A 12,733-nucleotide genomic window follows, 5' to 3' on the forward strand; every position below is an offset into this window, starting at 1 on the left:
TTTCATTTATATTCTACGACTTAACTGAAGCTGAGTCATGGCTACTCAGCAAGTGGTAAACCTTTTTTCCCCTAACCCCCCTCTGTGCATGTGTGATCACAGAAAAGAGATTCATAACTAGTTTAAGAGATCCACTAAAGTTTATCATCAAGTAGTTTGGTCAAAGCTACACAAGGATTTGCTTCCCATGAAAGGCAGTAATACTGAAGCTGGTTGGTAAAATAATTTAATTTAAAAAAAAAAAAAACAAACAACAAAAAACAACAGCTACAACAAAACTCCTACAAAACTACTGAAAAAAAAATTCACATTATACTGATCCACAGTTTACCATAAATCTTAGACTCACAGAACAGTTTGGGTTGGAAGGGACCTTTAAAGGTCATCTAGTTCAACCCCCCTGCAGTAAGCAGAGACATCTTCAACTACATCAGGTTACTCAGAGCCGGGTCCAACCTGACCTTGAATGTTTCCAGGGATGGGGCATCCACAGCCTCTCTGGACAACCTGTTCCAGTGCCTCACCACCCTCATTTTAAAGAATTGCTTCCTTATATCCAATTTAAATCTACCCTCTTCCAGTTTAAAACCTATGCCTCTTGTCCTATTGCTACAGATCTTGATAAAAAGTCCCTCTCCATCATTCTTACAAGATGGCTTTATATACTAGAAGGCTGCTATAAGGTCTCCCCAGAGCCTTCTCTTCTCCAGGCTGAACAACCCCAACTCTCTCAGCCTGTCTTCAGAGGTGTTCCATCCCTCTGATCATTTTTGTGGCCCTCCTCTGGACCTGGTCCAACAGGTCCCTGTCCTTCCTGTGCTGAGGACCCCAGAGCTGAACGCAGGACTGCAGGTGGGGTCTCACCAGAGCAGAGGGGCAGAATCCCCTCCCTCGACCTGCTGGCCATGCTGCTTTTGATACAGCGCAGGATACGGTTGGCTTTCTGGGCTGCGAGCGCACATTGCCACGTCATGGCCAGCTGGATCACCCACCAGTACCTCCAAGGGCTGCTCTCAATCCCTTCATCCCCCAGTCTGTATTGATACCAGAGGTTGCCCCGACCCATGTGCAGGACCTTGCACTTGGCCTTGTTGAACCTCATGAGGTTCACGTGGGCCCAGTTCTTGAGCTTGTCCAGGTCCCTCTGGATGACATCCCATCCCTCAGGTGTGTCAACCGCACCACTCAGCTTGGTGTCATCTGCAAACCTGCTGAGGGTGCACTCGATCCCACTGTCCGTGTCATTGATGAAGATATTGAACAGTACTGGTCCCAATACAGATCCCTGAGGGACACCACTAGTCACTGATCTCCATCTGGACATTGAGCCATTGACCACTATCCTTTGGATATGACTATCCAACCAATTCCTCATCCACCAAACAGTCCACCCATCAAATCTGTATCTCTCCAATTTAGAGAGAAGGATGTTGTGGGTGACCTTGTCAAAGGCCTTACAGAAGTCCAGACAGATGACATCCATAGCTCTTCCCTTGTCCACTGATGTAGTCACTATTTCAGAAATATTTCAGAATGTTTTATGTTACAATGTAGTTTCACTTTTTCATTTCTTTAATTTTTATTTTAATTGTGACAAAGCAGTGTGAAAACTATTTCATAAGGGTGAGATTAGGGTAGGGGCTTTCTGAGCAGCAGTTTCACATGAACTGTTAAAACACAAACTAGGCAAAGATGTCCTGGGTTTCCTGTGCCATGCTGGCTTCACAAACATTCAGTGGTGTGGTGCTCAGAATGCTGGGGCACCAATGAGAGCACTGAGCTATAGCCATACTGGTACTTAAATGATATTATATTTCCAGCTTTCCACAACTGCAAGCTCATATTACTGAAGGTATTTCCTCATTTTCAGAAGTTCAATCATTATTATTCTTTAAATTCTGAATAAGCATGAGGTGGTGCTAGGCATCTTAAATTCTGGAGCAAGAGTATTTATGACAGATGTGCAATGCACCACCTCTTATCTTAAATATCTTAATTTCTACTGCAACTTGTGCTTGTTTTTCCCCTCCGTCTCCACATGATTATAAAATACAACCTAGTTTTCATCCAACAACAGTTCTTACCAAAAGACATCAGCCTGTCCCCCTACAGATGTGTTCAAAGAAAGAACAACAAGAAAAGCAGAACTGACTTAAGGAGGAGACATGGGACAGGACTGGAACACACAATCTAGATCACCGATCTATAGCACAGACACATGAAAAAGTAACATCCAATAAGCAACATTAGGGAGATATGTGCATGCAATTCTTTGCGCTACAAGATTCTTCCTGCAGAGTATCATGAAAATAGTTCTGCAAAAGCACTTGAGGCGTGTCTATCTACCACAGAGGCTACAGAGCGTCCATAGTTGAGTTATGTCCATCCTTGTTGATACTCAATCTTGACTGGTTATGACCTCAGCAACATGATCAGACTTCGAAGTTGGGTCTAACTTCAAGTTTGGCCCTGCTTTGAGCAGGAAAATATATGACCCCCAGAGGTCCCTTCCAACCTGAATTATGCTAAGATTCTACATAGTCAAGTAACTAACTTCTGTTTCACTCCCTGTCACGAGCCCTTCGTTATCAATGCTGCATGAATGTTAATTCACTCCTGGGTTCTCTTTTGGATCACATCAGTAAACTCATCAAATGTAAAACCTGGACAAAATGATAATGATAATTCACTCCAATTACCTTTCTCTGTAGCTACCACAGATGAGAAACGATCAGGTTTATCTGCCTCCATGTTGCGCAGTCCACACTGTTACCACACATTTATTCTCAAATACACCCAAATGAACTCATACACACAACCAGTGCACACAAGATGTACCCTCAGCACCATGCCATAAAGTCCCTGTTTTGGCAGGCTTTGATTCTTTGCTTATGTTATTTCTGGCACTTTAATCTGGGAAAAACAAATATATGGAACACAAATAAAAATGGTATCTATGTCTTTCTGAGGGCTCAGAAAAACCTAGCCCAATTCCTAAGTAGTAAAACACCATTCTGCTTCAGAGGGGGGCTAAACCTGAGCAGCATGGAAATAAGTTAATATTTTCATCAGAAAGGTCCTGCAGACCATTACAGTTTTGCTGCTGCTGCATAAGGTTAAAAATGCCCAGCATCTCAGCAGGGATCAGTATTTAAGTGCTCATCTTACAAAAAACAAAAAACCAAAACAAACAAAAAAAAGAGACATTCTTAACTGAAGCTGGCAGAAAAGACAAGATAAGTTTTAACTCGTTAGAAATCTCAAATTCACTTATCTACAATCTTGAATTTGAGCTGCTAGTATGAACCAAAGTCCAAGTCGCTCTATCTTCACTGCTACCTCTCTCTAAAATTAAGATAATAGAAGAGTTTGCAACATAGGCATTCTGGGGATCAAGAATTTTGCCCTGTGCCGTGCTAGTAGCCCTAGTTTTTATTTCATCTTGTTCAGTACTGCTTTCTAAAAAGAAAGCAGGTATCACATAGTAGTTAAGAACCAAGCAACTCAGATCAAGCAGGGAAAATTAAGGTCAGTTGCAATCTGAGGTACAATCAAAGCACATGTGGACATACAACTACCATTTTGTAAAATATTTTTACTTATAAGGTAGGATCTGGAAACTGGTTAAAAGTGACCCTCAGTTTTGACCTCTACACATAAAGTTATGAGACACATCAAATTTCAAGAGTCACAAAAAGCATGCACATCTGTGCACTTGGGAATCTACACTTGTCCTGGGTTCAGCTGGGAATTTTTACAGGAACCTGGCAGGTGCGGGGCATAGCCGGGGCAGCTGACCTGAACTAGCCAAGGAGCTATTCCACACCATGTGACATCATGCTCGGTATATAAATGGGGGGGGGGGGGGGGGGAGGGGGCGGGCGGGGGTAGCTCTTGACTTTCGGTGGGGGAAGTGGCGGAATGTCAGGTTTCGGGTGGTGAGCAGTTGCACTGTGCATCACACTTTTTGTATACTCTTTCATTAGTACCGTTGTTGTTGTTGTAATTTTTTTGTGTTGTCCCAGTAAACTGCCTTTATCTCAACCCTCGAGGTTCCAGGGTTTGGTTTTTTTTCTTTTCTCTCCTTCGTCTCCTCCCCATCCCACCGGAGGGGGGCGGGAGGAGTGAGCGAGCGGCTGCGTGGTCCTTTGTTACCGGCTGGGCTGAAACCACGACAACACTTAAAGCCAAAGTATTCAATCTAAGGGAGGGCACAAATAGTTGTAAATACTTGTAAAAATTTGTAAACTTGCTGTAATGAGATTTTTCCTAGCTCTAGAAAGCAAGCTCTAACTCATCTGGGACTTAGCCAAGAGACAAAAGGCCAAAATTCCTATTCCTATAAAAACACCTCAGATATCTGAAAGAGCAAAAGAGGTCAATCGCTCAATTGACAGTACAGCAGCTTCTAACTGCAAAGAGGCTCCAATTTAATGGAGATGCAGAGGAAACAATGACACTGACTAACAAGTAACCATTTTTTCCTAGCTCTGTCATAAGGAGGAAAGTAGACCCAATTATATCACCTAAACAGAAAAAAGACCACAGCTTGGGTTAACATGAGCTCTCTCTTTTGAACTTAGCAAGACACTAATATATTTAACGTACCTGAATTTGGGTAGAGGCAGACATCATTGATATCATATTCTGGCTCCATTGAAGTAAATATCTTCCCCTGAAATTGTAGGAAGAAAAACATTACAAAGAACTCCAAACATAATTAAATTTACTAAATCTAAACATTAAGGACAGCCATTACAGAAGCTAAGAAATATGATGGAATAAAGATGGAACAGATTTTGCAGAGCAATAAAATGTTATTGAAGTATCTGAACGTAACACAAGGATCTCAATATTGTATTTTGTCTCTGATCTCTTACAAGGAATGTAGCTTACTGGTTACTAAAGACACAACAACGTACAACAGCATCTCTATTTTCTCAGCTCACACTTCTGTGTTGAAAATACGTGTGTCAGATTTACTTTATTTTATTTCTTGCAAAAGGCAGGGGTGAGGTCCCTAACTTCCTGGCACATTCTCAGTGTAACCCTCATTTTGTTCAACTCCATGGTAGTTTTAAAGCACTTTATTTTGGTAAATATCATTAGCTGAAATGATGGATCGGGAGTGGAATTTGATTCTGGAGCTTGGCTCATCTACCCTGCTCACGTCTACGTGAAATAAAATATAGCTCAGCACTTTATTTATAATTTATAAACTCAGTATTAAAGAGGTCTAAATATAAAATAAAAGTAGTAAAAGCATCCAGTGGTATCTAGCTTAGATCAGAATTGAAGTTATGAAGGTTATTTAAGAAAGAGGTAAAAGCAGGAAACAACATTCAAAAAAATTAGAATTGGAACAGAGTCTGAAAAACCCAGACAAAATACAGGTGCTCTTACAAGCCAACACACAAGACAGCCAGTAAGGAAGAGTCTCTAAGAACTGGGCCGCAGAATCTGAAGCGTGAGAGTACATGCCTACACGGTTCTAAATGGGGGACAGGAACACAGCAAATTTTGATCCTATTCCTCTTTTTTCTTTCCCTGCAGCAATCCCACCTACCTTTCTGGGCCCTTCCTTTCCCTCCCAGTTACATGCTGTTACCCCACCCACCTCTGGTCTCTCCCCGATGATTAATAAGAGTCCTCCCCCACCCCGGTCTTAGCAGACAAAAGCCTCATGCTCCCCACCCCAAGGCACGTCTCAGCATGGGGCTATTCTGGTATCAAAGCCATATGCTCTCCACCCCACAGTCTGCCTCTGCAGTTGGTTCCCTGCCAGAGATAGTCAGGAACCAACATTTGGGAGAGGTGGAGCCAGCTGGAACATACTCTAGGAAAGAGTCCAAAGCTATCCTTGCCTTCCAGCAGTAAGAAACCCTCCCTTTTCCCACTGTAGAGGCCACCTGACAAACCTACAGTGTTTCATTCTCAATGAGGGAAATACACATACCTAGGAAAAATGGAGAGAGGCCACTGCAGATGTTTTAAATAATAACCAATAATGTATTTGCTCTTTTAAACAATAAAAAAATAACTGCAGAGGAGCTTACAAAAAAACGCTTGCGATCACAGAAAAAATAAGAGAGGCTGTTGAAAGTTCATGAAGAAGCACAACAATAGAGAAATGACTGCGTGAATAGTCAGAAAAGAGTGCCTCTAAACTACTACAACTGCTCTTGATATGTTTCACTATAAAGCTAGAAAAGCATAGATGAAGCATGTTTTTTAGAAGGAATACAATGACTAAAGATAGTCCCTCAAACTGAACCAAGTTACAGTAGTATTACTATGAATCTGTGGGGTATCATATTTTGTGCAAGCTTCATTGACGGAAAGGTAAGAAAAAGAACGCATAATATAATGAAAGAAAGTGTTATGAAAATTAGATTTCAATTTCAGTTAGAGTTGCGAAAGGCAGGGATAAAGACGTTGCCTGCTGCAACATAATCCATTAATACAGCATAATGCACATTGTTATTTGGATCTAGGCATAGTATCTGCTTCAATACCCAAATAGGTTTCTGTGAAAATAAGCAACACCTGACTTAAATATGTCATAAACTAACTGATCTACCTTTGAAGTTAGCCCTTCCTTAAGCAGGGAATTCGAAAGACCATGTTTTCTCTGATGAAAAATTGTAACTGGATGTGTTCAAGCACACTGTGAGAAATATAGAAACCAGGGCAATAGCTAAGATACTACTTTTTATGTTTAAATCCTTCTACTGAAAGAAGCATCTTAGGCAGACATGTATGAACAGCTAAAAAATACCTAAGACTATATCTTTATACCTGACAGGCTGTTGAATAACTTCCCAGATATTGGTTTATTTAGTCAGACAGGACAAAATGCTATGTAAATTAGGACACATTAAAACCCCAACTTCCCTACACTGAATTTCAGCTTTATTAAAGCTGCATGAAAAAAAAAAAGAAAGTAAAAGTTTTTAAAAAATCTGAGTGCAGCAACATAAAAACACTTACTGTATCTTTGTTCCACATTTTTATGATTCGAGAATCTGCAGAGATAATTAAATCCAACTGACGCTGAAACTGAACTGACTTAATAGGCAGGCCATAGTGGTGATCTTTGACTATTAATGGATTACTAGACCGGAGATCATATAACAAAACCTTTAAGAATAAGAGACAGATTAAACTTACAATATTGCAAGATCAAGAGGAAGTCATGCACACTGTATCGTCACTAAAGATTTAACTAAACTTGAGATTTTTTTACTTAAATACATGGACAGGATTTATGTAAAATAAATAATTTTAAATTCTGAAAACAGCTTATTAAGTGAGCCCAGTTTATTCTGGCAATATATTTTAACCTCAGCATGCTTCAGTCTAGAAAAAATAAGAACAAATTTAAGAGCTCACCATCTTTCTTCAGTCTTTTTAATTTCTATTGAAAAAAACAAACGGTTTTCAAGGCTCTTAGTATTTCTTAAAAACTAATATTTCAGATTCTTGTGCTGTTCTTACAAGATTTAAATTTTCAGACTCCCTTCCACATTCAGTGAGTATGACTTTCACTCAGTGAAACACCACAGAATGTAATTTTTTGTTAAGGAAATTAGAGAGTACAGAAACCTACATTTTTATCTCCAAAGTTTTCTACGTAACTCGAGAAAGACCTTAAACCTTTCACACGCAAAGTGTGAATACTAATAATTTTTGGGAAAAAAACATTATCAGTTTGTGCAATAAAAAATATAATCTCCAATAAAACTTGCCTGGCATGTATACTAACATTATCACAAATACAACTTTTACATACGTATGTGCTCTTGAGCAAGCTATAGTTTTCTAAACCCATGAAAAGACTGAAGGCAGAATAAAATCCCCATACTCCACTTTAAAAATACGATGGCTATAATGAATAAATGAATCAAAATGATCCTTTATAGAAAGATAAGACAGTAAAAACAATAGCTGAAAGACAATCACTTCTGCTTCTTTAGCCCTATCAACATAAGGGAAGAGCATATATGTTGCATTGAGAAGGTACTGATACAGTCTCAAAAAGCAGCAACTTCCCTGCATACTTGACTCTTAGGTCCTAAGAAAACTGTAGAATTTGAAGTTATACATACAGTATGTAGGTTGTGAAGATTTTAAGTGGTCTCTACAGTATTCTGAAGAGACGATTGTTTGACAAAATTAATCTGCAGTTTAAGAATGACTATTACTACTCTCTATATGTAATTTATGCTCTTCTAAATACTTGCATTAATATCTATTTACATTACAACAAGTGCACTCAGTGTATGATAGACTTGGACTGGCAACTGCAAGAAGAGGATCTCTAAGAACTGTTGTAGATGAAGTTAAGTCTACCTGCCCAGTAGATGTTCCAACAGCCATATTCAAAGCTCCATCAAATTTCAGTGCTGAAATGGATGGTAGACCATCTATCCTGAAAAGCACAATGCTCATAGTTAGACGTTCTTTCAATAAAGGCTGCAAATAACTTTTTAAATGTTAAAAATAGCTAAGATAATTAATGTAAATTAATTTACAGATATCGCTCAGAAATACTGCTTCAAAAAGCTGCATTGTTTACATTCAAAACTTGTGGTTGTATAGAAAATTAGCCACTACTACTGAGATCAATAACTAAGAGACTCCTGTGTGACTAAGAAAACCCCTTATTCACACTAGCAATGAGAAAAGAAGACCATGGGCAGGTCATTTTAATACAAAGTGGGATTTATTTCTAAAAAAAATGAGAACACACTTAAGAAAAGGTAGCCTTTACTCACTCTGTGTCTGCTGTCACACTGCTTAAAGCACAGTCCAACAGCCCAACTCGATTTCTAGTTCTAGGATCCCAGCATTCCACTTTACCCTAAAGAGTTCAGAAAATAGGTTTCAAGCTTATGCAACAGATGTCTGGTATTCTGAAAATGTTTAAATAAAATTATGAATTATTTAATCTATGAATAATTAATCAAATTTCCTAGGTTGACATGAGTTGTTCTAATAATGCCATACAAGCTCCACACATTTCATTTATATTCTTTAAAAATGTGATCTGAATCAAAATCATTAACACTAAATTTCCGAAGATTATTAGGGTACACATGCTAGCTAATTTCTACAGATGGCTATACTGTAAAGCAAGATAACATTATTTTCTCTCCCATCTGCAAAATCTCAAGCATTTCAGAAACCAAGGTAGCTCAGAAATACCTGCACTATGCTCTAAGAAGTCATCTTGTTTAACAGATCTATACTTAACATAGCAAATGAGATCAAATTAATTCATTAGGTTCCTGTCATGATTTCTTCTTAGCCTCATGCAAACTAACATAAAAAAGAAACAAGCACTACTGCCCTTCTTATAAAAGGAATGTAAACATTTACCTCAGCTGTCCCCATAGCAAACAAGAAGTGTACAGGATTTATGTCACAGACATTACTCTCTCTAAAATAGAAAAAGGAACAAGTTTAATGACCTCAGAATAATTTAACACATGAACAACTGAAAAGATTTCTGTAATCACGTACACTATTGCTCAGCCTGGAAAAGCAAAAGCTGGAGGGGAGGGATGGATAGCCATGTAATAGCAGCTTCCCATACATACATTCAGAGGAGCTTACCAAGAATTTGGAGCCATCAGAGACAGCGCTCATTACTTTGAATAGGTAAGGTTCCAGCTGGATGTAGGGATATTTTTACACTATGCGGATAATTAAGCACTGGAACGGGTTGCCCATAGAGGCTGTGGAATTCCCATCCTCAGAGTTTTCAAGACCCCCTGGGAAAATGCATCTGAATTCAGTGTGACCATGCCTTGAGCAGGAAGGTGGGCTCTGAGGTTCTCTCCACCCTGAATGATTCTGCATTTCTCTGCCCATACCCACCACCTACCACCAAGCCTTGCCATACCACTCGGCTCCACTACGTTCTTAAACAACTCAATTATGTCAAAAGGTCTTCCTGATTACTCATGTTCTGAAGCTTACATCACCAACATATTCTGATGAATGGCCTGTCTTCCTTTCTCTCACCCAAGTATCCTATTTCTCAACAGGGCACCAAGAGCCCTGTATTTCTCCAAAAATTCTTCCAAAGTACAAATACTTCTCCTTACACCACTCATCCTGGTGCTGTCCAACTTCTTCTATTCAAAGCCCTCCACCTCTAATTCTGTAACTCATCCAACTCCCCCACCTCACAACCTTCTCACAACTTCAAGTGTCATCTCTCTAATTCAGATTTTACACTACACCCTTAGCTCTCCCTTAGCAGGATTTTCCCCCTTTTTTTCCTGCTGCTCAGTTTCTGTATTGTGCCTTCCCAAATACTGCTTCAACCATTAAGCTATCCTACCCACTGAGCACCAGCTGTTGCCCACCAACTAGCCGCTTTATCTAGTCAAGTCTCTTCTCATCTGCTTCTCCCCACATAAAAGAAGCCCAGCTCCTGCTCTGGTAGTGTTTTCAAAAGAATCAGACACATGCTGGAGATAGAAAAATTCTCTTTGGGCTGCTCCAGGAGCAGAAGGACAAAGACATGTCTGGGAAAGTACATAGCCTGTGGGTGTATCTCTATATGATGGCTAAATTGAGCAATAATGGCAAAGTTTTAATGAAATGCTGTGAAGATCAAGTTATATAATACTTATTACAAGTCTATATTAAGCAATTTTAAAATATACACAAAAGAAACTCAATTAAAACGTAAAAACTAGAACAAAGAATTACAGAACATAAAATAAAATGAGTCTCAGAGTCGGCATATGTTCCTTTTCAACTCTACAATGTGTTTGGGCAGTATTCACACACAATACTGAGGGTGAGCATGCTAGTAGTTTGCTTCCACCTGGTGGAAAGAAGACAGATAAACATCACGCATTGCAGATAACTTACGAAGCATCAGTTTGCAGGGAGTTCAGAAACCTTCCTTGTTCCAAATTTAGCCTGTATACTTCAGAACTACAAAGGAAAAAGCCAAAATTAATGAAAATTCTGTTGTAAGTTAGAAGGAGTTATAAAAATTCTTGCTGACTCCCTAATCTTACCACATACACAATTTTCAGAGTTCACAATCTAAAACATAAGACAAATCCATCCTTCAGTGTTAAAAATACAGAGAAAAATGTGCGTGTTCACCAGAGATATTTATTACATTGCAATATCCTACCAATTATTATTTTTCCAGGGAAAAGATGCATTAATTCATTTCTTAAGATCTTTTAATTTCCTATGATTTATGTTACATCTTGAATTGCTACTTATTTTGCTTGAAACCCTAAAGACCTAATTTTATTTTTACTACATCTTCTCACAAACTCAATTAATTATTTTATGTGATTTGACTCACACTTTAACAGCAACAAAACATCAACCAGGATAGAAAGAGTTATTTAATTTTCCTTACTTAGATGCCAATCACTTTTTAAAACAGTACATTGAACTGCAATTTTTATAACAAATTTGCAAATACATCATGTACCTGGTTTAAGAATCAAAGTATAAAAGTCTTTAAACAGTACAGAAAACTGAATTAATCTTAGTCTTCCTACATTTTCCACTCTTCACAAACAGTCTCCATTATTAATTTGGAAGGAGTTGCCGCCACTTCCAATTTTTAACTTTTTTGGTATTTTAATGTTCATTTTATTCTTCGAAAACATTGCTAACAAAAGTGAAACAAAATAACCCATTTAATCAGTACCTTGCTCCTACAAAATACAGGTCACACGATGGATAGTGATAAGAGAAATCTCTACCAAATTTTGGTATTCTTGTTCTGTAGTAATGGCCATGTTGCGAATGAAACTCCACAAACCTGTCGCACTGCAAGAAGACAATCTGAAAATAAAACAGAAAGCACTGAAACATACAGAAGCAGACAATATCCTCAACTTGTCTCACAGCACAAACTCTAGCTATTTTTTTCAAGCTCATACAGATCTATCACAATGCATTTAAATAATTTCCATTAAAATGACAGAATCAACTAGTGCATCATTCTCACTAGCCACAGCAAAGAGCTTTATTAATAAACATTAAATTAATATTCACAAGAGTGTATATTACAACCTGAAAGTGACTCTGCAAACAGAAGCAGTATAGTTATCTCAGTGTTGTGCTGCACCAAAATTAACACCTGTACTTCTTTCAGACACCAGAGTTAATAAATTTCTTCCAGGTACAATGTCGCGCAGACACCAATATGTTCATAGTACTAAGCACGTGAACTACGCATCCTGATGTACAGCAGCATCCCAGTAAATGACACCAATGACCTTTGTGCATTTTTTTGTTGTTTGTCAATTGAATAAATACATTGTTCCTTTCTGAAACTTAGACAAACATCTCAGTCCTGGAAGAGCCCACAGGGAGGCATTACTAGAAGGCTAGACCTATACTAGTAAACAAAATAGGCCAGAACCTGCCCCTATAGTCCTGATGGCAAGTTAACATGGCACAACTCATATCCACATGAAGGAATTCTTCACACTCCAGAGACAGTATCATCCACACCATCTATTACACTGATGCTGTACCTCAAACCATGCCCAGGCATTGTCAGATGGAGGAACAGTTGGCCTGGCTCAAACTTATGCCGCAATACATGCAAACAATTAAATGATATGGATAATCACAGGCTAACTATTGACTCTGAGCCTCATCCCTATTTAGCTTAGATTAGAAAAGTGCTAGTTTAGTTTGGAATATGTATAGTCCATGCATCTTCTAAAAGTAG

The 12,733-nt window shown here is 38.7% G+C and overlaps 1 protein-coding gene across 3 annotated transcripts in view; it reads right to left on the minus strand.

Annotated features, from left to right (window-relative positions):
- Window positions 1–12,733, minus strand: part of NOL10 (nucleolar protein 10) — a 60,183-nt gene that overhangs the window by 40,284 nt on the left and 7,166 nt on the right. For all 3 annotated transcript variants that reach the window (XR_007508318.1, XM_049818607.1, XM_049818606.1), the window contains 7 exons: window positions 11,699–11,835; window positions 10,891–10,956; window positions 9,382–9,442; window positions 8,778–8,863; window positions 8,353–8,431; window positions 6,991–7,140; window positions 4,609–4,675 (listed from right to left, as the gene is read on the minus strand). Coding sequence is in view for 2 of the 3 variants with exons in the window: in XM_049818607.1 (XP_049674564.1) it covers window positions 4,609–4,675; window positions 6,991–7,140; window positions 8,353–8,431; window positions 8,778–8,863; window positions 9,382–9,442; window positions 10,891–10,956; window positions 11,699–11,835 (646 nt within the window). In the remaining variant the exon portion in view is untranslated. The remainder of the gene's footprint in view (window positions 1–4,608; window positions 4,676–6,990; window positions 7,141–8,352; window positions 8,432–8,777; window positions 8,864–9,381; window positions 9,443–10,890; window positions 10,957–11,698; window positions 11,836–12,733) is intronic.

Source organism: Accipiter gentilis, chromosome 16, assembly GCF_929443795.1.
Source record: "Accipiter gentilis chromosome 16, bAccGen1.1, whole genome shotgun sequence".
NCBI classification, from domain to species: Eukaryota; Metazoa; Chordata; class Aves; order Accipitriformes; family Accipitridae; genus Astur; species Astur gentilis.